The sequence below is a fragment of the Ruditapes philippinarum genome, unplaced genomic scaffold (genome assembly GCF_026571515.1).
Source record: "Ruditapes philippinarum isolate M1 unplaced genomic scaffold, ASM2657151v2 ctg2114_1_1_1_1, whole genome shotgun sequence".
In the NCBI taxonomy this organism is placed as follows: Eukaryota; Metazoa; Mollusca; class Bivalvia; order Venerida; family Veneridae; genus Ruditapes; species Ruditapes philippinarum.
In genome coordinates this window covers 298226-325582 of record NW_026859460.1, presented here as the reverse complement: position 1 = coordinate 325582, position 27357 = coordinate 298226, and the positions used below count along the sequence as shown (strand labels likewise).

General features: G+C 31.1%; 2 protein-coding genes across 5 annotated transcripts in view; one reads left to right on the top strand and one right to left on the bottom strand.

Annotated features, from left to right (window-relative positions):
* LOC132756577 (uncharacterized) overlaps window positions 1-9473 on the top strand; it is a 34521-nt gene extending 25048 nt beyond the window's left edge. For both annotated transcript variants that reach the window (XM_060747684.1, XM_060747683.1), the window contains 6 exons: window positions 128-342; window positions 1480-1664; window positions 2066-2188; window positions 3133-3203; window positions 4075-4391; window positions 5022-9473. In XM_060747684.1, coding sequence (XP_060603667.1) covers window positions 128-342; window positions 1480-1664; window positions 2066-2188; window positions 3133-3203; window positions 4075-4391; window positions 5022-5394 — 1284 coding nt within the window. In that variant the 3' untranslated portion in view covers window positions 5395-9473. The remainder of the gene's footprint in view (window positions 1-127; window positions 343-1479; window positions 1665-2065; window positions 2189-3132; window positions 3204-4074; window positions 4392-5021) is intronic.
* A 4144-nt stretch (window positions 9474-13617) lies between these two features.
* On the bottom strand, window positions 13618-27332 carry LOC132756575 (aminoacyl tRNA synthase complex-interacting multifunctional protein 2-like). 3 transcript variants are annotated; one of them, XM_060747681.1, is made up of 4 exons: window positions 27192-27332; window positions 16900-17106; window positions 14694-14916; window positions 13618-14171 (listed from the first exon to the last, which is right to left on the bottom strand). In XM_060747681.1, the coding sequence occupies exons 1-4, from the start codon at window positions 27204-27206 to the stop codon at window positions 13783-13785; spliced, it is 834 nt and encodes a 277-aa protein (XP_060603664.1). In that variant the 5' UTR covers window positions 27207-27332; the 3' UTR covers window positions 13618-13782. The 3 variants fall into 3 exon arrangements, with proteins under 3 accessions (XP_060603664.1, XP_060603665.1, XP_060603663.1); XM_060747682.1 differs by having other exon boundaries at window positions 27228-27252; XM_060747680.1 differs by lacking the exon at window positions 27192-27332 and adding an exon at window positions 27012-27185.
* Between the last annotated feature and the right edge of the window lie 25 nt (window positions 27333-27357).

Below are 27357 nucleotides of genomic sequence, written 5' to 3'. Positions count from 1 at the left end.
GATAAACATGTATATGGAAAAAGTGACACTGTGCTTATGGCAGATGAGAAAATGAAAATGCTTATACATGTATGTACTGATTTATCAGATTGTGAAGTATTCAGAAGATAAAACACTCTCTTTTCAGGTTTGGGATTTAAAATCCATTTTAGGACAGTTTCACTCAGAGTTGTCTACCATAGAACAAAAGCTGGCTACCAGCTCACCCAATAGTTTCATTCAGGGTTTACCAAATCATATAGGTGAGGAGGAGAAATCAGTGGACCTTGTTGAGGTAGTCGCTCATTACAAATATGAAGATATTGACAGCAGACCTGTGACTACGTGTCTTGCTTTCAACAGGTATGTTGAAATTCTTTATAGAGTTTTAAAGTGGGTTAGTCTATAATGGAAGGTCTGTATTACAATAGATAATTATGTTGATAGTATTGGACATAACAACAAACCACGAAAGAATTATATATAGGAGTTGTTGTCAAGTATGAGATACATGACGAGTATATGTGTATATGTTTATATAGCAGATAATAAAATGCTCTAGAACAAATTATTATTATTTATCATATACAAAAATGTAAATGTTCATACTAAATCACATAGGAATCTATCAACAATTCTTTTTCAAGTAATGATTTGTAGAGTATAGAATTTGCAAAAAGTTAGAAATGATACATATATACTAAAGATGTAACTTTCAAGGGGTATCATTTTGTTCTATGACCAGACACTAGACAGATATTTACTTTTATATCCAACATAATGTAGGAATCACAATACATGTATTATGAAAACTCTATTGCTTATCTTTATATCAACTGAGTCAGAATTTTTTTTTAGTGCTAGAGATTGTATTTCAACAAATTTTGATAAAGGTCAAGTCAAATCCAGACCTGTATATTCACAAAACTCTAATTTTTAGATGCATACCAGGATAATTTTATTGTATGTCTATTTTTAGACTCATTAAAGGGGAAAAAGTCTAAAATTGCGGTATTGCAGGGGGGTGATACTGTAAATGATTCATAATGCACAGATGTTTATGTAAACTTAAACATGCAAAGTCATATGGATTATATGAATTGACAATACTGTCAAGCCTTAAAGGGACTCAAATGTGGTTCATAAGCCTAAAACATAAAATATAAATTTCTTACATAGATAAACTGCCACGCTTAAAACTGAACTATGTGCAGTACAAAAATAAGATATAAACTCGGAAATGAATTGAAATTCATAATTTTATGATATTCTTAGCCAGATTTAAGTAAAAGGCATTGCAACGCTTTTCAATTTTAGGTCATTTTTCACAATAAGAATAATTATTCTGGCAAAATAGAGTGAGTGAATTATCTGAAATTTTGCACGCAAGCTATTTGTCTAGACATACATCAAATGGATTATTGATCTCAAACAAAAAAATTATTTCAAGTAAAAAAAACCTCAATGGAGTCCCTTTAATTAAAAGTTTATTTATTTCAGGTTTGGTGACAGTTTGTATGTAGGTACAGACAATGGTAAATTACAACTGTATGATGTAGATATGGCAGAGGTCAAGATTTCTACTGACCTGGACATTGGCTACATACAGCGTATGAAGTTATCAAAAAATGGTAGATTTATGATAGTAGCAGGGAAAAAAAAAGTACACGTAGAGGATTTGTTGTGTAAGTTAACATGACGTGTGTAATAGAAAGGTTAAGTTTTAGCCCTGTAAGCAGGAATTGAGCTATTTTATCAAGAGCTATTATATCAATATTTGAAATTTTCATATTAATATTTTTCTTTGTATACAATTATTTCACTTTGATATATGTCCAGTAAACAATTTGTCTAAAAATTCCATATACAAAATAAATTCAAAGTAATGCAAAGTTGGCATGTTAATCAGTATTTTATTGACCTTTTCCTTGTAAATTAAATCTCTGATATCTTTGTTCAAAATTATTTACTTTGTTTTTAATGATTTCAAAAGGAAGGGATTTACTGTTATTATGATATTGACTCAAAAATATATCAAAAAAATTATTCTGTACATATCATAATCATGATAGTTTATTACATTTAGCTCAGAATCAGTTGAAGTTAGAAGCTAGAGGGAAAATTTCTTGTATGGCAGAAAGCAACAACAAGCTAGTGGTAGGTTCAGCTGGTATGGAGGCGAAAGGTCGTGTGTGGAACATAGAAACTGGTATTACTCCATAGAACTTGCTCTTTTACTACAATGTTCTAAGATGAAAATCTTTTACTTATCCTTGTGGCTTTTTTCAAGAAATTTAGAATTAAGAGTATTTTTGATTTATTTTACTGATTTTGATTGTACATAGTTTGTTGTAATTTGTTGTTTTTAATTTCTGCAGTGAAATGATGGTATATTTTTTGTAGCTCAAGTTAGCACTAAATTGAATTTATATGAAGACATGATGTATTGTTTAGCTTACATATTTACCCACAAATTTTGACAGATCAACTAAAGATTCTTTCAAAATTTATGCATATTCAAACCTGTAAACAAAGGCCATCCAAAAGAGATATTAAACATGGTCTTATGTACAAACAGTCTTCATTTGGAGGTTATTCTGTTTTATTTAATCAATGAAAAATTGTCAAAGATTGGTCCTTATTTATAGGGTGACCTTTATAACGAGGTGGCCTGCCTCATAAATTAACCTATAACCTGCTATATTTTTGTCCTGATTTGAATTTGAAACAATCTTTTCAAAGTTCAAGGGATTTCAATATCAAAATACAAAAATTGAGCTGCCAACAGTATAGAGCCTGGTTAGACTGCATGGATTTACAGGCTGGCCTGGCTCTATACTGGTGGCAAAAGCTGATTACTTTTGATTCCAGCAGGTTAAGGGTTAAAATAGGAAACATTTTAGGTTTTTGTTGTTTATTAATTACTCTGTAACTATGAGATATTTGACATGTTAGGTTATCAAATAAATGCCCTATACTTAAACTATTTATAAACATGACCATGAGTTTAAAATGGCCAACCATTTTTGAATGTTTTCTCTACATTTCAATCAAGATAATGATGTAGACACTAAAGGACCTTTTGCTTATGGTTTTAATCTTAGGTTCTGGAATAAAACTAAAATGAATTGTAACATTATTATTCTACTTTAGGGGAGATTATCAAAGACTTTGAGCTGTTGTATTCCTTCTACTGTGTGGCAATAGATAGTACAGGCACATTTGTAAGATAATTTTCTTTTTTACTTATATGTTTTTGAATTATCATACTTAAATTTTAAATTAAGTCTACATTTGATGTTACATTTATAAGTAAAATATTAATTGAAATAATAAAAAATTTTAGTTAAAAAGGGGCATTACTCTAAAAATATGGCTTTCACAGGATGATGTCTCTTGTTTTCCAACTGCACCTTTTCATGATAAATTAATATGGCAAGTTTGTTGTTGATTCATTTCTAAATATTTGAATAATGGGCTACATTTAAGTTTTTGCACAACAACAATGACCACACAGCGAGCATAATAGCTGGACTTTTTTTCGAAACAGAGTAGCTGAAAAGAACATTATTTTCCCAAGCATATTTTTTTAGTATGAGATATGTGGACTGTGAGCATTTATTATAGAAACTTGCTAGATAATCCAAAATGTTGTCTAAACATAGGATATTAGATGATTGTGGACTGGTATCATGTGATTAAAACAAGCACCTATATAGTGTTACCCTACTTAAACATATGAAGATCTGAACTAAGTTTTTTTTTATTCCCAATTAATTTAATACATAATCTATACAAGCCTGTCTTCAGTATATCACATACCCTTAGAATATTGAGAATTATGTATACCTTGTTGAACCTTGCCTCTGTTTTAACAAACGTGACACATGTATAATTAGGTGCATTTAGATGTAAAAAAGAGCTGTGTCATACCATTTTATAGATTCAATAAGGAGCAGGAGTATATGATACAAAATTCAGGCCAGTGATTGGCAGGTTTTTACATTGTGGAATCATACTTTATATTTTACTAAAACTCCTCGCTAAAGGTATGTGTATTTACTAGTCTTAAGAAGTTTTTCTCTATATATATAGGTGGTATCAAGTATGTTTGACTTTCCTGTCATAGTAAATATACTAGATCCAGACAACAGTCCTGAAATAGATCCCAACAAGATGGACACGATGATGACTGGAGCAGTATGCTGTGAAATCAGTCCAGATGATAAATATGCTGCAATGAGTTCCACTGATGGAGCCGTTCGTGTAGTAACAATGGATGGACACTATACTTACCGCTTTCAACAAAAGTCGTCTGCTGTAGCCATGGTGTTTTCTCCAGACAGTCAGGTTGTGTTGTCATCTGGGTATAGGTCTATTTATGTCTGGTCTATGCTGGATGGATCATGCAAGTATGTGAACAATAATTTATACCATTTTTATTTTTATGTAAAGACTATGCCATAAACAACTGTATGTTTATAATTGTTTTCAGTAATATACAAGTTGCTTAAATGATTTGGATCAAAGTGCAGTGGATGGCATTTTGTCTTATGGTTTAGAGTCTTAACAGACAATGAAGTCTGTCAATTCAAGCAAATCAATCTTTAACAATTTCAAGTGATACTTTGATCAAGTAAATGTAAAGTTTTTTTCTACAAATTAAGCCTAGAATTATGCCGATACAAATGTACCATAAAAGTGCGGGAATGATGCATAAAGCTATTCTAAAAACTCTACATTCACATTGCTCTTATGTTTTGATTTTAGTATCTGGAATAGGATTTTTAAAAGGTGATATTGCTTTCTTATACCATAATTTCAAATTGCAAAGGCCCAAGAACTACAATATATCCCTACATACCCATAGAAATAAAGGGTTAATGTACCTTTTTTTGTGGATTATTGTGGGCAGATATATGAGAATCATTTATAGCTCAAAAACCCACAGGGCTAAAGATTTAATAAAGTTATTACATGAATGTAAAAAGTAAAAACAAAACTTTATTTTTTTTTTTTGTAATAATAATCTACCATTTCAGGTTCAAGTTAACAAGACATTTGGATTTTGTGAACAACATCAAGTTTGATAGCTTGGGAAAGTTTATTGTGACTGTATCCCGGGATAAACAACTGGTGTTATGGGACTACAACAGACTTGTATCAATTGCTACATTCCCAGCCAACTGTCAGATCAACGCTGTAGATCTATGTCCTAAACTTGAAAGCATTGCTTATGTCCCAGAGGGTATCTCCGATGTTGCCATTTTAAAACCCAATCAATCATTGTGCAATGTAATGGCAGGGAAAACTAAGGCAGTGTCCTTGACTCCACAGGCACAGGCTGTGGTGCTGGCTTTTAGTAGTCAAAAATCTAAGAAAGGGTCCAAAAGCATAGCATGCTGTTTAAGTTGAATATTTTCATTTAAGTTTATGTACAACACCTTCCACTTTTACTAAGTATGCATCAGCACTTTACAGCCAAATTTTTAGTTAACAAAAGTGTTAAAGGAACTCTACTGAGGTCCAAAATCTTAAAAACATAAAATTTTAATTTCTTACATAGATCAGCTGGGGCATTTAAAACAAAAAGACATACTCATCATTGTGTTTTTTTGCTATTCTTATCCCGATTTGAATGTAAAGTGTAATTTTTCACTATGATAGAAACAGAGTGGGCCAGAAATCTGAAATTTAGCACACAAGTTTTTTTGTCTAGACTTACATCAAATGGAGCAGTTTTAAATATTGAAAAGTTATTTCCAGTCCCGCATTTTAAAAAACCTCAGTGAAATCCCTTTAACTTATTATAAGTAAAGTTGCATATTCAACTTAATATATTATAATGCTGTCAACAAGACATACCTTTATAACAGTAATCACTAAAAAATCTCTGAATATGCTAAGTAAGGGAACTTCAAGTCAGGGTTATTCAAATGTTTTCACTTCTGTGACAAGACCAAAATCTCTTCACATTTAAGTGAGTGGCACTTTTTCAAATAACTTTCCTACATCTGTGTAGATTGAAATCATGTTTGAAATAATAAATTCTTTCAAGATATGAAATTCTAATCATGTAAATGAAGGTCTAACTTATAGTATGCCTTGTTCTCAGTTGATACCTCAAATATATGTTGTAGCATATCAGAACAGATGTTAGTTTTGTTGTTGTGACTTACAAATAACAATATTGCAGCAAGTTATCATTTTTGTTATTTCACAAGTTGTTTTTATAGTTTAACCTGTAGGACTCTTTAGTTTAAAATAAGGCTACATGATCCAATTGGAGGGTTGACCTCAAAACTGCAGTTCCTTGTATGAAATAAAGGACTTACAATGGTTTTGCGATCTACCCTCGAATTATAATACTATTAATGTAATATAATAATATAATATTAATTTTTCACAGCCATAATAATACAATTATATAGCCAATTGTTTGTTCTCTTGATTTTTTATCTTCCATGACATTTTTAAAGCCATATCATTTTCAGTTATTTTTCAGTGGAACAAGTAGCTATTAGTACCCTAACCAGCAAGGTATTGGGACTCTAGGTTTGCAGTCCATTTGTCTGCCAATCTACAAAAACAGGATCTTTACATTCTATATATCTGTCAATCTACAAAAAATTGGATCTTTACATAATTTTAAAAGTACTCAGAATATTTTCATGAAACTTGAAGATGGATAGAGACTTATATTGAGATTATGCACATTATTTTTATGTTGAAAAAATTTGTTGCTGTGGCAATAGACTTGAAATATTGTATAAATTATGTTATACTTTTAACTGTCTAAAGGTGTTCAATTTAAACATGCTTGATTTTGAGAAACAAAAGGTCAGTGCCAATGTTATGTCCCATAGTCCTAACCATTGGTTTACAAAGTTATTAATCTGTTACTGATATCAAAAATATTCTAAAATTGTACTTACCTTATAAAGTAACAGCATTTAATCAATTTTTTTATATAAATGTAAATTTATATTTTGAAATACTTAAAGTTTTTATCAAAAAACTTTATTAAAAAACTTTATTTGATTTTTGGTTCTATCTAGTGTTAGGAGACCTTTTTTTGATAGAAGATTTATTGCTTGGCAATAGTCTAACTTGTTTTACTTGAAGTAATAAATTGCTGATTTGAAATTCTTTACTCAGGGTTAATGTAAATTTGTCTTCATTGTTGAATTTTACTATTTAGTATATGCTGTAAGAATTAGTTGTATTAGATGTTATAAATTCATTATTTGTTATTTTTTTCATTATTTCTTAAAGGACCTCCACTGAAGTCCAAAAGCCTAAAAACTTAATTTGAATTTCCTTAATAGATAAACTTGGGCACTTAACAGAGAAAAATATGCACACAATTATTAAGAAATATACTCAGAAGAAAATTAAAACTAATATTTTGTGCCATTCTTAGCCTTGTTTGAGAAAAATGTGTTGCAGTCCTTTTCAATTTTGGGTCATTTTTCACAATTTAAGAATAATTATTCTGAGAAAACAGAGTGAGCGATTGATTTGAAATTTTGCACACATGTTATTGAACCTATATCAAATGGAGCATTTACCTCAGAAAAATTATTTCCAATCCCAACATGTCCAAAAACCTCAGTGGAGTTCCTTTAACCCTTTACCTGCTGACAGCTAATAGACCAAGATCAGCCAGCACATCACTGCCATCTGATCATGGTCACCACAGGAAAGTTATGTCCAGACTTAAAGATGGACAAGTTTATTAAAGATAGCATCTCAAGGCAAATCTATATTCTGTCCATCTAATTTACTTAGTGTACTTGTTTTATTTTTCTTATATAGTTTTATGATAAATTGTTATTTATAGTGACTTATGCCCTTTTTTACTTAGATGTTTACAGATGCTCAACTTTTTTGTCATTGATGATCTCATCTTTTGTTAGTCATATAAATTTATTTTAGATTATATTTCTTAGATTTTTAGCTCACATGTGGTGAGCTTTTGTTATCGCTTTTTGTTCGGCGTCCGTACTTTTACTCCTCATAAACCGCTAAGCCAATTTCAACCAAACTTCATAGGAATGTTCCTTTGGTAGTCAACCAAGAATTTAATTCCAAGCAGAACTCGCAACCGAAAGAAAAAAAAAAAAATCTGCTTTTAGAAAACTGAAAAAGCTAGAGCTTAAATATTTGGCATTAAACACCATCTAGTCAGTGTCTACCAAGTTTGTTTAAATAAATGCTCTGGGGTCAAAATTGGCCCCGCCCTGTGGGGGTCATTGATTGTCCTTATTTGTATATAGTAAAAACTTAAAATATCTTCTTTTAAAAAAACAATATAGCTTGAGCTTAGATATTAAGCATGAAACATTTTCTAGTTGGTGTCTACCAAGTTTGTTCAAATAAATGCCCTAGGGTCAAAATTGGCCCCGCCGGGGGGTCATTGATTTTCCTTTTTTGTATATAGTAAAATCTTAAAAAAATCTTCTTTTCAAAAACTATAATAGCTGCAGCTTAGAAATCTTTTTTTAAAAACCCCAAAGAGTTAGAGCCAAGATATTTAGCATACAACATCTTCTAATGGGTGTCTACCAAGTTTGTTCAAATAAGGGCCCTTGGCTTAAAATTGGCCCCACCCCATATTTTATTTATGTGTATTGTAAAAACTTAAAAAGTCTTCTTATAAAAAACCCAAAGAGCTAGAGTTAAGATACTAAGCATGAAAAAGCTTCTAGTGAGTGTCTACCAAGTTTGTTGAAATGAAAGCCCTAGGGTCAAAATTTGCCCCTCTCAGGGGGGTCTTTGTTTTACCCTATATGTATATAGCAAAAACTTTTAAAATATTCTTATAAAAACCCTAAAGAGCTAGAACTTAGATATTTATCACGAAACATCTTCTCATGGGTGTCTACCAAGTTTGTTCAAATAAAAGCCCTTGGTTTTAAATTGGCCTTGGCCCAGGGGCCTATATACAGGTGAGTGATTTCAGTGCCATCATGGCCCTCTTGTTGTAACAATTTAACTGCTTTTTTTTACATTTTTTACATTACATACTATAATGGCATTCTATTTCCATGTAATTTTTGTATTTATGACTAAACAGTTTGGCAGATACACATGTACATATATTTCAAGTCTTTTGTGTTCTTTTCTTGATCTGTTAACTTTAAATATTAGAGGTTCTGCACAGGACATAAATAACAAGAGCCACCGCCGGGCGGGGGCAACGCTCGACTTTTTACTTTTTCTAAATGCAAACATAGAAAGGTTTGAACATATATTAACGTTTCCTTTTTATAAATTTAGTTGGTCTGTCTTGTCACATTAGTTTTGTTTATATATTTTGTATATATATATGAATAGAAACATTAAGCATATTTCTAAAAATAGCAACAGTACGCAATTTCTTAAAATAGCAACATGACGCAATTTTTAAAAATAAAAAATGACGCAATTTCTAAAAATAGAAAAAATGACGCAATTTCTAAAAATAAGAAAAAATGACGCAATTTCTAAAAATAGCAACAATTTCTAAAAATAGAAAAAAAATGACACAATTTCTTAAAAATAGAAAAAAATGACGCAATTTCTAATAATAGAAAAAAATGACCCAATTTCTCAAAATAGAAAAAATGACGCAATTTCTAAAAATAGAAAAAAATGACGCAATTTCTAAAAATAGAAACAATGACGCAATTTCTAAAAATAGAAAAAAATGACGCAATTTCTAAAAATAGAAACAATGACGCAATTTCTTAAAATAGTAAAATATGACGCAATTTCTAAAAATAGAAACAATGACGCAATTTCTAAAAATAGAAACAATGACGCAATTTCAAAAAATAGAAAAAAATGACGCAATTTCTAAAAATAGAAACAATGACGCAATTTATATATATATATATATATATATATACATGTGTGTATATACATATATACATGCATATATATATATATATATGCATGTATATATATAAAAAAATATATATAAAATATATATTTATATATATATATATATATATATATATATGTACATATAATATATATATATATATATGTATGTATATATATATATATATATATATATATATATATATAATATGCATGTATATATAATCATGCATATATATATATTATATATGTTATATATATATAATATATATATATATATATACATGCATATGTATATATATATATATATAATTATATATATATATATATATATATATATATATATATATATATATATATATATATATATATATATATATATATATATATATACACACACACATTTATATATATATATAATACATATACTATACATGATATATATATATATATTATATATACACACACACCAATAAATGCACAAATCTGAGAAAATTCAGTAATATAACCTTCAAGGTCAAGGTCATTAAAGAGCCCAACCAAATTTGGGTTAGATAAACAACAAGGTCTGGTCCTTAAGAATGTTCTGTTATAATATGAAGTTTATCCCTTCAATAATAGCAAAGTTACAGTCAGTTACCGCCAAAACAATGAAAATTTCAATAATATGACCTTCAAAGACAATGTCATTAATGAGTGAAGGTCAAGGTCTTTCGGTATATTTTTAACAGTTATCTTTGAAGATTATTATGTTCAAGTTTCAAGACAATCCATTCAAAAATAACAAAGTTACAGCCAATAATAGCCAAAAAAATGAAAATTTCAATCATTTGACCTTCAAAGTCAAGGCCATTGATGAGTGAAGGTCAAGGTCTGACTGGTTATTTTTTAAGGGATATCCTTGAAGATTATTATGTTCAAGTTTGAAGACAATCCATTCAAAAATAACAAAGTTACAGCCAATAACAGCATGAACAAGCAAAAATTGGACTTTTAACCTTGAAGGTCAAGGTCATTTATGGATGAAGGTCAAGGTTAGTGTGGTCTACTGAAAGGTCTTGTCCCAAGGGTTGTTGTGGCCAAGTATGAAGACAATACACCAAGAAATAAAAAAGTTATGATCCAGGTACAAGTTTTCGGACGGCGGACCTGACTACAACAATACCTCTACTTTTTTTTTCAAAAAAAAAAAGTCGAGCTAAAAATGATTGTTGAAATTCCTTACAGGACAGTAAAGATTATTTTACATGGATTGCACAAGTCTGTTACAGAAATTTGTGCACATGTAGCTACAGGTCTGTATGACTTTACAATGTACATGAGATATCCCTAGTAGCTAAGAGTTAATTGTCAAATTTTTCTTTTATATAAATCTTCTACTGCAATTTTGTTCAGGTTCTTTTGAAACACATGTTTGAAGTGTTCATTTGTAAATCTATTGTTATTCTGCAACACAAAATATTCCAAAGCATAGTAAAATGTGTTAGAGATAGCAAAACATATGTGGCATATATATGTTTAGAATTCATTCATTTGCTTTTACTCTTGCAATATGTAAATGTACTATTTTCTTCTCATATTCAAGTTTTAATACAGTTTATTAGTCCCCTACCGGTTTACCGGAGGGGACTTTAGGTTTACCCTCCGTCCGTCTGTCCGCACAAACATTTTAGGTATATGAGCTAACTAACGGTACAATGGGACAAAAGAGAACAAAGGAATTCATTCCGTAAATAATAGTTAGCTCATAAGGAAACAATAGTTAGCCCACAAGGAAACAAAAGAAAAGAACAATAGAAATAGCTCATAAACCTGAAAAATTGGTACGTCCGTCCGTCCGTCCGTCCACAAAACTGGATCCCGCGATAACTTGAAAAGTACTGAAAATATTTTTATGAAACTTGATATATGGATAGATGGCAGTATGGAGATTATGCATGTCTTTTTCTTTTCTTCCTATGTTGAAAATTCTGGTTGCTATGGCAACAAATAGGCTGAAAATATGGCAAATTTTACACATAAACTGGATCCAGTGATAACGCAAAAAGTACTGGAAATATTTTTATGAAACTTGAAATATGGGTAGATGGCAGTCTGGAGATTATGCACAACTTTTTCTTTTCTTCCTATGTTGAAAATTCTGGTTGCTATGGCAACAAATAGACTGAAAATATGGCAATTTTTACACATAAACTGGATCCAGTGTTAACGCACAAAGTAATAGAAATATTTTTATGAAACTTGTAATATGTGTAGATGGCAGTCTGGTGATTATACACGTCTTTTTCTTTTCTTCCTCTGTTGAAAATTCTGGTTGCTATGGCAACACATAGACTGAAAATATGGCAAATTTTACACATAAACTGAATCCAGTGATAACTCAAAAAGTACTGGAAATATTTTTATGAAACTTGACATATGGGTAGATGGCAGTCTTGAGAGTATGCATGTCTTATCTGTTCTTCCTAGTTTGAAAAAATATCAGTTGCCTTGGCAAAAAATAGGCTTAAAACATGGCAAATATAACAATATTTGTGATTAGTCAAAAAGAGCTGAAAATTTTTATGAAATTGCATCTTTAATTCCAGAGTTCTCCTCTTTAATAATTTTGCTTTTTAAAATGTTATATTTTGGTAACAGGGATGTTTCAAATATTAACTTTAGAGTGTCTTTCAGTCCGTCTGTTCTGTTCATAAAAACTTTTTCCTGTGATCACTTTTAAAGAACTTTTCCAACAAATTTACTTAAAATAGAGAAAAATTTAAACATTAGTGAATGGCCAATGGCCCTTCAGAATGCTGATGGGGTTCTAACCGGTAGGGGACTTATGGATTGCTTGCAATACTATGATAATTGCTTGTTAAAAAATGTTCTGCAAGCAAATGCAATTTTCATATTGAAATTATACACTTTTTGTCTTTAATAAGTACACTGTTTAATATTTATTGTGATACATGTTTAAACTCTTAAAATATACACACATACATGTATATATGACTTTTTTGTATATTTTGATACCTTATAATTTACACAAGTTGTGTTTTGTTTTTCCATAGATTTACACATTTTATATTCTGTTATATTTCTACACACTGGTTATATTTTAGTAAATTTAATAAAAAAAACCACGTTTTTGTTTTTTATATATTGACCATTCCTAGCAGATACAATTTTAGTACATTTTCATCATGAAGAGTTTGGAACAATAATATTATTTTATGTCAGAATATTTGGAACTTGTATTTGACTTGAGTGGATTTCATTAAACATGGATCTCTCAAGGTGAAGCAGCAAGCATATTCAATCTGGATGCATGAGAGTTAAATACAAGAATTAGACCAAGAAGTTCTTAAAATAACCCTTTTTGTCAAGCCTGCTTGCGGTGAGCTTAACTTAATCACCCATTTTGGTGTATAGTTTGGTGTATGTGCGTCCATGCGTCAGTATGTCCAGTCTATATCTTGCTTACTCCTTGAAGGATTGCAAAAGAATTTGGTGCAAATGTTGACAATGATGGGGTGGTGTGTTGCACACAAAAATCAGGTCCACTGTTTGAATGTCAAGGTCATATTTGGGGGTCAGCACAAAACCCATGTCCGGAGCATTTCAGCAATATTACAGTGATACAAGTTTAAGCTGGAATATTTAACAATCACAATGAATTTTTGGTTGGTTGATTGGACATGGCAAACAAAGTCTGACTTTAGGTCCAAAAAACACTACAATTCTATGAAAAATAATCTACTGTAATAAAAACAAAATATCTTCATGACTGTTCGCTGTATTTATTCAAATATTAACACAAAGTTGTTGCTGTTAAAGTTTATGAAGCCACAATCCAAGCCAAAACACCACAGTTTATACATTTATATCTTAAATTAATAAATAAGATGCTCAGTCTTTATGACAATTTTATATTAACTAGAGCATCATTCATTAAAGCGATGGGATTTTCTTAAATATTGGTAAAGCACTACATCTTTCCAACCATTTCTGTACATGTTCTGGAACACTAGCGAGCTGTGACTGAGAAACTGCCGACCACATGACTGCATCCACCCAAGTAAATTGATCTCCAACAATCCAATCATTCTTTTTAAATCGGTTATTCAAATTTTTGACAGCAGATGTCCTCTGTTTGGAATTGCCATTTATCATGGAGATATCTGCTACATCAAGCCATTCATCGCTGTAAGTTGCCATGACAATATCTGCAGTATCAAATGTAGGGGAGAGAAGTCTGTTGATGTATCTTGCAATATTTACCTCCCCTATTATAACAGATTGTTTAGCTGGAGATACTATCAGCTCTGGTCTTCTCTCAACTGAAATTTAACAATAAAGAAATTTTAAAAGCCTCTAAGGCCCCCTAGCATTAAAGGGACATTTTTATTTGATCAATAACATTTCCAATAAAAAGTATTATCAATTTTAAACTCAGACAGCTATTGCATTTGTATCTTATATACCATAAAGTTTTAAGCATTTACATACAGACATAATAGCACATTATGAAGGTGCTGATTCTAATGGATGTCTTCCTGAATATTATATTTTCTGAAGACATTAACAAACTAATAATGAAGAAACGCTACTAGCTATAGTATAATACACATATAGATAAAAAAATTTGATTCCTCAATTAACATCAAGGAAAATATTAACACCAACTTTCCTGTAATAAATCAAGCTTTTAACTGACTTACTAACAGGTAATACTACGCAATTCATAATTAACACAGAATTTTGTTTCTATAAAAGAAGATATTTATGGCAAAATATAGATATCATGATATTTAAGGCATAATATAGATATGTAATATACATTGTAATATCAGTATATATACCATTTTTCCATACAACAGAAAGAGCTAGGTCATGATCTCCTCTCGTAACCTGGCAACCATTCTTGATGATATCACATAGTTTCTTGTCTGCTTTCACAGTTGAGTGTATATAGGAAGTAGCTAGGACCTTGTACTTTTGTTTCAACATTTCAAACAGTACAAACAAACTAAGTGGGGGACTTGATGGATCTGCATTGATAACTATGTCATGTATTCCTGAGCCCTACAACGAGAGAAATACTATAACATGATTATGAATATGAAATTTTTTCTAAAATTTACAAGGTGGCATACAAGTTAGTTTATCAATATTAAAACATGCAAAGACAAAATGCCAAAAATAATCAACACTTTAATTATCCTTTATAATGGATTCATATATAGGTTTTGGTAATTCAATCAGTCACAAAAAAGCATTTGGCTATTATTAGTATGGTGAAATTGCCATTCTTTTTGGTCAATGTAGCTGAAACATTCCCTAACATCCTGGACTTCATTTTCAGCAATAATTTTTACTGATTTCCATCATTTAATCCATGTCTGAAGGAAGGAATAGTAACAATTAACAAGAGGGCCATGACGGCCCTGAGGTCGCTCACCTGTATATAGGCCCCCGGAGCGGGGCCAGTTTAAACCCCAACGCTTTTATTTGAACAAACTTTGAAGACACCCATTAGAAGATGTTTCATGATGTTAAGTTTTTACTACACACATATAATGAAAAACAATGATCTGCCCCCTCCCCCACGCCCGGCAGGGCCAATTTTAACCCCAGGGCTTTTATTTGAACAAACTTGGTAGACACCCATAAGAAGATGTTTCATGCTAAACATCTAAGCTGTAGCTCATTGGGTTTTTTAAAAGAAGATTTTATAAGTTTTTACTATACACATATAGTTAAAAACAATGACACCCCTGGGGCAGGGCCAGTTCTGACCCCAGGGCTTTTATTTGAACAACTTTGTAGACACTTACTAGAACATGTTTCATGCTTAATATCCAAAATCTAGCTATTTGGGTTTTTTCAAAGAAGATTTTTAAGTTTTTGCTATACACAAATATAAGGAAAATTAATGACCCCGGGGCAGGGCCAATTTTGACCCCAGGGCTTTTATCTGAACAAACATTGTAGACACTTACTAGAAGATGTTTCATGCTTAATATCTTAACTCTAGCTATTTGGGTTTTTTCAAAGAAGATTTTTAAGTTTTTGCTATACACATATATAAGGAAAATCAATGATCCCCGGGGCGGGGCCAATTTTGACCCCAGGGCTTTTATTTGAACAAACTTGGTAGACACCCATTAGAACATGTTTCATGCTAAATATCTTAGCTCTAGCTCTTTGAGTTCTTTAAAAGAAGATTTTTAAGTTACTATATGCATATAGGGAAAATCAATGACCCCCTGGGGCGGGGCCAATTTTGACCCCAGGGCTTTTATTTGAACAAACTTTGTAGACACTCACTAGAAGATGTTTCATGCCAAATATCTAAGCTCTAGCTCTTTGGATTTTTTAAAAGAAGATAATTAAAGTTTTTTCTTTCGGTTGCCATGGCAACCAGAGTTCTGCATGGAATTAAATTCTTTGAACAATTTTTAAAGGTGACCACCAAAGGAATATTCCTGTGAAGTTTGGATGAAATTGGCTTAGTGGTTTATGAGGAGATGTCATTTAAAGTAAAAGTTTACGGACGGACGCCGGACGAAAAGCGATCACAAAAGCTCACCCTGTCACTTTGCGACAGGTGAGCTAAAAATGGATAGTTATTAATTACACTTGTTACACACATTCGTGAGGCAAACTACAGGGGTAAACAATTAATCTTTTAATTCATTTTCATTATTGTAAACTCAAAAATTGTTAGTCTGAGAGGTTCGCATAGATTGACCTATCAAAGTATTACTTTGTTTCCAATAACAGTATTCTTAAATAATTAATATGAAATTGCAAATAAGATGGCATAAAACTTATTGTTCTTGCTGCAAATAATATAATTTCAGATTTTCATTTTTACATGACCAAAATTTTCTCACGGATGCCACCTTGACAATCATTTGATTTCCAAGACAAACCAGTGTGGACATCAGACACATTAAGGCATTTATGCTAGAAGCCATAATTTATTAGTTTAAATATTAAAGTATATACGTTAACTAAATTAAAGAAATACAATAATTATGTAAAATATAAAATAATACATACTAAAGGACTCTTGATCTTGGCACTTGAAGATGTTTTAACTGAAGGTACTGCAGCTGCTTGTGTATTAGTGGAAGATGAAGGCTGTGTAACCTGGTATTGACTTGTTAACTTGTCTAGAGTTTGACGAAGTTCAGCAAGTTTGGAGAGTATCCTATCTTGCCTTAACTCTAACGCACTGACTGGATCTAGGTTTGATGTATCCATTGTCTAAAATAAAAAGAAAATATTGTATCAAGATTAATATACATGTACTCATATAGTAAACTTAACACAATATAATTTCAATCATCAAACATGTATTATTTACACACCCCTATCTACAAAATACACCGAATCCTTATTTTCACAAAAAAATTTTGTTTTTTTTGTTGGTTTTTGCCAAATTTAAACCTTTATATGGGTATGGACTTTCCACTTTAATGGGGGGGAACCTCAGGGAAACAGGGACCAAATAGAACCTTGGCATTCTGTAAAGTAGCTAGATAGCTTCCTCAAATGAAAGAATCCAAAGTCCTTTTGGGTTTAGAACCCACAGCAGTGAGGGGCAAGAGGTTTGAAATCAACGACCTTAACCATTTGCCCATTGATGGCCCATTCAGAAATGCCTTTTCATGAGATTTTCTGAACCAATCATAAAACAAATATATAAAACCCTAAGGCACAGACATAAATTTGGTTTATTAGTCTGATCAATAATCAGAGCTCTGTTTTTGGAATACATTCTGTGGAATTATATTATATGGAAATCTTGCCAGCAGTTTGACCTGTTAAGAGCCTGAAAGTGTTTTGAAAGTGTTTTTTTTTTTTCTTTCTATTTTTAGCTCTTTCATTTGCGCAGCCATATGCACAGCAAGAGTTGTTACTGCACACTCCTGTGAAGTATCGTCAAATTTGCAAAATTATATGAAATTGGAAAATACATACATGTATACTATTTAAATTTATGTTTTCAAATGAAGAACAGCAAATGTCTTCCGATGCTTAGACAATACACTGTGTCCTGGCTAACCGTATGTGACTAGAACTTTTGGCTAGCAACTGCCTTAGTTATGATGATTTAATTATGTCATTCTGTTAAACTCTGACATAAATCAAGAAAAGGAAGGACTAAAAACAAGGAAGCATAATAATATTAACACTTTTTCTGAGGGATCAGACACGTCAGAAATACAACAATCAGAAATGATAATATGACTAAGAATGCAAACAAAGTATACAATAGAAAGTAAGTTATATTAATGAGCAAAGCATGAGTAAATACAACAATTCCTCACATCAATAATTAAACATCAGAATTTGAAAAACACTTAAAACGTCACATTATTAAACAAAACATAAAACATATCAAAACACAAATAATACATTCTCATTCCAACATTTAAAATAACACAAATAAAACATTCACATTCCAACATTTAATCTAACAAGCAACAAGAGCCACCGCCGGGCGGGGGCAACGCTCGACTTTTTACTTTTTCTAAACGCAAACATAGAAAGGTTTGAACATATATTAACGTTTCCTTTTTATAAATTTAGTTGGTCTGTCTTGTCACATTAGTTTTCTTTATATATTTTGTATATATATGAATAGAAACATTAAGCATATTTCTAAAAATAGCAACAGTACGCAATTTCTTAAAATAGCAACATGACGCAATTTCTAAAAAATAGAAAAAATGACGCAATTTCTAAAAATACAAAAAAATGACATAATTTCTAAAATAAAAAAAATGACGCAATTTCTATAAATAGCAACAATGACGCAATTTCTAAAAATAGAAACAATGACGCAATTTCTAAAAATAGCAACAAATTCTAAAAAAAGCAACAATGACGCAATTTCTAAAAATAGAAACAATGACACAATTTCTAAAAATAGCAACAAATTCACAAAATAGCAACAATGACGCAATTTCTAAAAATAGAAAAAAATGACGCAATTTCTGAAAATAGAAAAAAATGACACAATTTCTAAAAATAGAAAAAATGACGCAATTTCTAAAAATAGCAACAATTATGCAATTTCTAAAAATAGAAAAAATGATGCAATTTCTAAAAATAGCAACAATGACGCAATTTCTAAAAATAGAAAAAAATGACGCAATTTCTAAAAATAGAAAAAATGACGCAATTTCTAAAAATAGCAACAATGACGCAATTTCTAAAAATAGCAACAATGACGCAATTTCTAAAAATAGAAAAAATGACGCAATTTCCAAAAATAGCAACAAATTCTAAAAATAAAAAAAATGACGCAATTTCTAAAAATAGCAACAATGACACAATTTCTAAAAATAGAAAAAATGACGCAATTTCTAAAAATAGCAACAAATTCTAAAAATAGCAACAATGACGCAATTTCTAAAAATAGCAACAAATTCTAAAAATAGCAACAATGACGCAATTTCTAAAAATAGAAAAAATGACGCAATTTCTAAAAATAGCAACAATGACGCAATTTCTAAAAATAGAAAAAAATGACGCAATTTCTAAAAATAGAAAAAAAAATGAAGCTATTTCTAAAAATAGCAACAATGACGCAATTTCTAAAAATAGAAAAAAATGACGCAATTTCTAAAAATAGAAAAAATGACGCAATTTATATATATACACACACACACACACATTTATATATATATATATAATACATATAATATACATACACACACCAATAAATGCACAATCTGAGAAAATTCAGTAATATAACCTTCAAGGTCAAGGTCATTAAAGAGCCCAAGCAAATTTGGGTTTGATAAACAACAAGGTCTGGTCCTTAAGAATGTTCTGTTATAATATGAAGTTTATCCCTTCAAAAATAGCAAAGTTACAGTCAGTTACCGCCAAAACAATGAAAATTTCAATAATTTGACCTTCAAAGACAATGTCATTAATGAGTGAAGGTCAAGGTCTTTCGGTATATTTTTGGCTTGCAGCCACGGCTGCAAGCCATTTCATTTGGAAAACCTGTTCCGGTTAGGTGGTTTTCTGCTTACATTTATAAGTGCATGATTGAACGGGAAACCAGCTGAAATCGTGCCAATCGCAACTTTTCGGCCTTTTCCGTCACTCTTCGGATTAATGATAATAGCCGATGTACTTCCGATTGCAATCGTGACAATTCGGGTGATTCCGTCATACTGCGGAATCAGACGAAGTAATAATACGGAAATCTAAGCTATTTTAGTTACTTCGGTAATCCCAGTTTGTTTATATAAATAGGATTCGTATTTTTACTTGATTTATTGATTTAAACCGTAATAAATTATAAACGAAATTGTTCCGTTTCAATTCTTTTTCAAGACGCAAAAGTTAGTTTCTTTTATAATTGTTTTTTGTCTGTATTAGTTTTACACAATAGAGGATGTTGACTGTAGTAGTATTCCGTCTTCAAAGGGTGGTCCAAATCACACAGTGCATGATCGAGTTATATTTAGATCTACTGAACTTGGTGAGGTAATCTAAAAATAGCCCATGCATATCATTAACCTTACCACGTGATGATTTATAGATAGCGCATCGTATCTGGGAACATGCTTATTAATTAAATGAAATGTGCACACTTGTTTCCTTTCAGTATGATAGATCTTCACGTTAGTATTTTTACGATTGATTATTTTCTTTATTAGTTTTATACAATAGAGAACAGATTTCAAATCGTTTTGACAAAAATATTCGTTTTTACAAAAATAAAAACAAATAAATATGTTGGGATGAAGGCACAACTGTGCAAGCCTTTCCTTTTAAAAGGAAACTTTATTAACAGTTATCTTTGAAGATTATTATGTTCAAGTTTGAAGACAATCCATTCAAAAATAACAAAGTTACAGCCAATAATAGCCAAAAAAATGAAAATTTCAATAATTTGACCTTCAAAGTCAAGGTCATTGATGAGTGAATGTCAAGGTCTGACTGGTTATTTTTAAGGGATATCCTTGAAGATTATTATGTTCAAGTTTGAAGACAATCCATTCAAAAATAACAAAGTTACAGCCAATAACAGCATGAACAAGCAAAAATTGGACTTTTAACCTTGAAGGTCAAGGTCATTTATGGATGAAGGTCAAGGTTAGGATGGTCTACTGAAAGGTCTTGTCCCAAGGGTTGTTGTGGCCAAGTATGAAGACAATACACCAAGAAATAAAAAAGTTATGATCCAGGTACAAGTTTTCGGACGGTAACGGCAACGGCAACAGCAACGCCGACCTGACTATAACAATACCTCTACTTTTTTTTTCAAAAAAAAAAAAAGTCGAGCTAATAAAAATGGGTGAGAGGGAGTGGCGAAATTGAAGAACAACTAAGAAACGACTGGTAACTAAACGTGTCTGACAAAAACAGTGCAGATTATGCTGAGTATTTATAGACAGCGTAGAAAAACAGAAATTCAATGAACCAAAACAGTTAACCCTAGTAAATACAAACGACGTCACCAACCCTAAATATAGATAGGGAAAATCCTTTGCCAATCCATAAAGGCATAATTAAAAGATTTTCTATGAAGAAAATGCTATACATTGTTAATAACGTCTCTTTAGTTATTGTTTCTTTTCTGTGTAAAGGGTAGAAAAGACTATTCTAATTTTTACCATGCCAATTTAGTCTTTACTGTTTACAGTTCTGAGTAGCATACAAAAATTATAATAAATTGACCTTTTCGAAAACCTGGCTAAACACCGTTTTCCGGTACGTTACTGTTTTAGCTCTGGGGAATTACACCAAATGAAGTACATAACACAGTTACGAGATATGTCTATTTTTCTATCATTATTTAACCGTTTAAGGTGAAAAAAATGATGTTTTTGAAAATTATCAATATTCGTTTAATACCTATAGGAGAGATTTACCACCACGTCACTGATAACTGCTGTGTGGACTACGTATACACACAATCTTAGAAGGTCGTACATTCACATGTAAACAATGATAGCATTTTCTGTAAAATTAAGATAAGATGATGTTCCTGGGGCAAAGTTTTAAAGATCAGAGTTATCTGAACATATATTTTTTGTAATATTCAAAATGAAGAAAAAAATACAAAACTAATTTCTAAATAGTATTGACATATTTCATATATAAGATAAGTGTGATGTTATAAAGGGTTAAATTTTTGCTAAACATCTACATGTACTTTAATTTTTATGTCTATATCAATCTTGAAGCAACTCGCTACATGTGTTCTATGAAATAGCATTTTTATGTGAAATATGCCTGCTAATTGCTCAGTTTTGTTTCATTTTCATTTTCCCTTTTTTCACCCTGTCAATGTAAATATGTTTTATGATTCAAGGGTATTATATTTTAGCCATTGTTAAATGTATGCTTAAGACCAAAAAACTGAGTGTTGTTAACATAAATATAATTTAAAACTTTATGCTTAGTTCATGTTCAGTTTTAAGTATTAAGCAAGTTAAAGTGACATTATGCTCATATTTTCATAGTCAATTTGAGCTAAATTTACTTAATATTTCAAAAGATTGACTGTTAAAATGGTGTTTGACCAACAGGTGATATTTGAAAATGTTTGGGATAAATTTAATTTATTTAAAAAGTTGACAAAATCCCCAGTTAAACATGTTTACAGCAGCCAATATAAAAAAGAAAAGGCAACATAATTACTCAAAATAGTCATGTGTCACATCTGTGGTTGGAAAAAAATCTGGGATCAGGTAGATAATGAGATATGATAATGACCTCCGTGAATTTATTTCAGAATACAAGTACACCTCTAAAACTATATCATACTTATAAGCTAGACATTATATATTTGATGTAGTTAACTAATTATAACTTTTTTAAGGCCACATATTATAACAAATATCTAAACAATGTCTTTAAAAATTAAAATTGTTCGAATATTTCTTTTGCCTACAGTTTTTATAATTGTTTGAAGATTTCTTTTCCCTACAGTTTTATTTATTTTCAATAAAAAATAAATAAATAGGAAATATGAGATAAGAAAGATTGTTTTGTTTATATAATTTTGTAGTCAGTACTTTTAAAAGTACAATAGAATTGCATCGTTTCATACAATAATTAAACTTTCCCAGTCACTTTGCAAGCTTAATGTTAATGATTTACTTTAATTATTTTTAATCACCTGTTTTATTCGCGATGAATTAAGTTTACGATGAATTAAGTGTACGTTATTTTTGGCTGATTTAAAAAATGATAACAGTTTCTTGACACTATTTCTAAGCAAGTTTGTTTCACATATAATGTCTTTCATGTAAATAAATAGTTACTCAACATATTGTTAATCTTTTCTTTTTTCATGAACCATTTAACTGATATTTTCTTAAATTCATTCTATTCGGGGACTAATGATGCTTTAGCATCAAAACTTCTACTTTATTGAAACAGAGCTCATATTTATTTCTTAATAGACATACACACCATAGTTTTCTTATGTAAAATGACTAGGTAGTACAAAGAGAATGTACGACCAGCAACGGTTGCTATGGTCAGTGCTTATCAGCAATTCTATTTTTAGAATATTGGCCACTGGTAAATTTCTCCTATTGCAAATTATTCAAAAAAATAAATTGTTTATAATGAAAATCAATAAAATTCAAAAAGACGTAGTGGAATCTTCCATAATAAATAAGGTTATTTTCTGCGTAAACTTGTGTATTTACTTTATTTTTTTGTATGGAATTATTCATACAATGATATTTAATTATTTTCTTATAAAGAAATAACTGATTTATTTCAGTTTAATTTAAAAAAAAGGCCGAAAACATTGAGTTCACTATTACACTCCATAAGGTGAATTCCCCAGAGCTATGTACAGAAAGTACCGAAAAACGGCGTTTAGCTAGGTTTTCAAATTCGTGAATACTGGCATGCGAGCAGTTCCCGTACAAAAATCATAGTTACTTAAAAATTATATTTTATTACGCTCACTCATCAAAAAATTGAATGTTAGGCATCAAAATTCAGCTCCTCACACAAATTATGGAAATTCCATTATGTTCTAAACATAGAATAACCCTTAGTTATGAGGCCTCATAATATGGGGTACCAAAATTATCCATTATTTTGTATGAAGAGAAGTAGTTCCCGTACATAAAATAAAACCCATTGTACTTATACAATGTTGTTATATCAGACCCATTTTTCATTTATGATTGTTGAAGAGATCATTTTCCCCGAGGAAGGTAAATACAATTCAGGATAAAGAGCGTAGATTTAACGAAGACCATGTATTACCCGGTACCGGTACCTCAACACAAACAAATGCAATGACGTGCTTGTATGCGTGATATTTTACTCATTAAAGCCATAAAATTATTTAATATAGTAATATAGGTCAAAATTCTGATAATTAATCAGGTTTATGTCGCATTGCCTACTTATCTGTATGCAGGCGGTATAAGCGGAAAACCCTGTAATAGGCCTCACATGTAAGTATTGTTGCGCATGCGCCTTTAAACGGAATCCCCCAAAGTTAACAAGGTCACGTTTTGACAACGCACAGGTGAAAGTGATTTAAAATGAAAACTTTTTATATGTACTGCCGAACTGACACTTAGATTTTGTCTCGTTTATGCATCTGCTTGATTTGATATTAATTTTTGAAGAATGAAAGTAAAAATCAAGCGTTTAAACGAAAAATACGGGTACTGCTTCTGTATGGGAACTGCTCGCATGCCAGTACAGTACTGGTGGGAGACCATCAACCGGACACTTTTGGACTATTTTTCCATACAGATTGCATAATTTTTAACCTAGAGACCAAAAAATTTGACACAGTTCAGCTAGGTTCTTCTCCTAACTAACGAACTAGTTTGTTTATTTCTGATTGTATTGACACTTATATATGAGGCTCGACAAGGAGGGTATCAAAATTACCTTAATTGTCTACACTACAGTACCATATGTGTCCGGACAGATATGTACATGACGTGACTTCATTCGGATAAAAGCTTGGGTGTATTGATTTTTGATTATTATCATGATATACAATATGTCAGCAACAAATGCTGAAGTTTTGGATATTCTATTATTCACTCTGCAAATGATTATAGATGGAATATGATGTCAGGCGTTGCTTTCTTGACCCCAAATTTCAATGTCAACATTCTTGAAAAAGACATTACAATATTACCATTTATGGAGGTTGAAATAAATTTATTTACTTAATTTTAAAAGAAACATGCACTTATTGTTGATACAAATTTGACTGACAACCACTGAACAAAGAAAATACTAAATTAAGCATTTTAGGGGCCGTCCGGGTTTGGTGGTTGTCCGGTTTTGGTGGTCCCCAACCAGTAGAGAAAACAGAAATTTGAGAAAATGTTTTTTATTTTTTCTACAAGATCACGAATCTTATAATTATCAATTTACTGTTATAGTGAGCTCGACGAGCTGGCCCGAAGGGCCTGCTCGCAAAGCGAGCTTTACGGTAACGCGAGTACCTGCTAAGTGATGGTTTTGAAAACTTTCGTCCAAAGTACCAAATTGGACACATCGCAACCTTTCGAATTTAAAGATAACGGTAAAAACTGAGGAATTCTGACTGAAAACAGATGTGTAGACTGGTCACACGCGCACGTCTATGGGAACCATAATTGACAGGGAACCAGAACAACGGAAGCTGTGTATAAAAAATTGAAAATCGAAGGCGCCCGATTTTGTTTGAAATCTGATAAATAAAAACAATTTTTTGTCGAATTTTGTTGTGAAAACTATCAAGAATGAAAGAAAATGGTCTAACTAAGAAAATGAATTCGAACACCAATATCTTTTTATTCAGTCGTTAACGCTGTACAGACGTTTAAAGTATTGTTTACGTGACGTCACCAATGTAGCGCCAAACCACAGGAGCCTGAAAATTATATCAAAAACAAAAAAAAATAACGATTTAAAAATATTCCCATATATATAACTATAAAAAACACAAGGAAGGCAACAACATTTCCCCACCCACTGCTACATTTACAAGGAATATTTATTAAAACGCCTGGGATTTACTTCCGAGCACTTTTAATCAATAAAGCACATTAAAATCTTTCAGAAACACTGATTACTCTTATCAAGTATCAACAATTACGCCAATTGAATGAATTTATCACTGCATTTCTCCATCGTCGGTTCCATTGCCAGTTCTGCGCTAAATTCCGTCATACCGTCATTGACTGGTTTTTGTAGATCCCGAAATTCTATCAAAAACGAAAAAGAACGATTTAAATAAAAATCCCATATTATAAATACTATTATAAATATAGGATTTTTATTTAAATAGTTCTTATTTTTTTTGTTTTGGAAAGAATTTCGGTATCTACAAAACCGGTCAATAACGGTATGACGGAATTTAGCACAGAACTGGCAATGGAACCGACGATGAGAGAAATGCAGTGATAAAATTCATTCATTGGCGTAATTGTTGGATAGTTGATAAGAGTAATCAGTGTTTCAGAAAGATTTTAATGTGCTTTATTGATTAAAAGTGCTCGGAAGTAAATCCCAGGCGTTTTTATAAATATTCCTTGTAAATGTAGCAGTGGGTGGGGAAATGTTGTTGCCTTCCTTGTGTTTTTTATAGTATATATATGGGAATTTTTTTTAAATCGTTATTTTTTTTGTTTTTGATATAATTTCAGGCTCCTGTGGCCAAACAGCACGTGCAAAACAAACAAATCAAGTACGCTATTTTAATGTCGCAAACGTTATAAGTTTTACATTTATTTCACTTAAAATAATCTTTATTTCGCTTGAAAAATTATAGAGTGAAATAAAATAAACAAAGTTTTATCAACGTTTTCAAAACTCGTTATTCATTTCACGACAGGGGCGGGGCCATATTTAACACAGTACGTGTGACGTCACACGCACTCGTTACTGCATTTGAAATAAAAATGAGCGATTATTTCATACTATTTCACGTAAAAAGTACATCGAGCTCGCTTTGAGGCTTTGCCTTTTTCATATTAAATATGTGACAAGTTGGCCAGTGCCGACTTTGAATTGGTAAAGGGTCAAAATGAATCTGAGACCGAGTTACTTTAGGACCGAGTTGACCAGGATCATTTCAGACAGACACGTGCATCATGTGGATGATGTGTTTACTGCATGACGTGAAGTCTATAAAATGATAAAATCGATCATACCGTGACAGATGGTGAGGACTCATAAAAACTTTTCACTTTGTACATGACATCTGGGAGATCTACTTTACAAGAACTTTCATAAAATGGTTCAACTTTGTACATTTCAGCCGGCATTTTATGATTTTACCGAAATAAGGTAAAAATGAATAAATCTTGGTAATGAAACGTTTGAATGCTTACTTGAATGAAATACATTTGACAACGGAAATGACTTACCTGCGGTAAAAACTATATTAAGTTTTGAACAAAAAAGTTCTAAAAAATCAGAACAAAACCAAAAAGATAAACATGGAATGAAAGCAAATTCTTGTTTCCTTAAAGGTATCAAAGACTGGCATGATCTAGC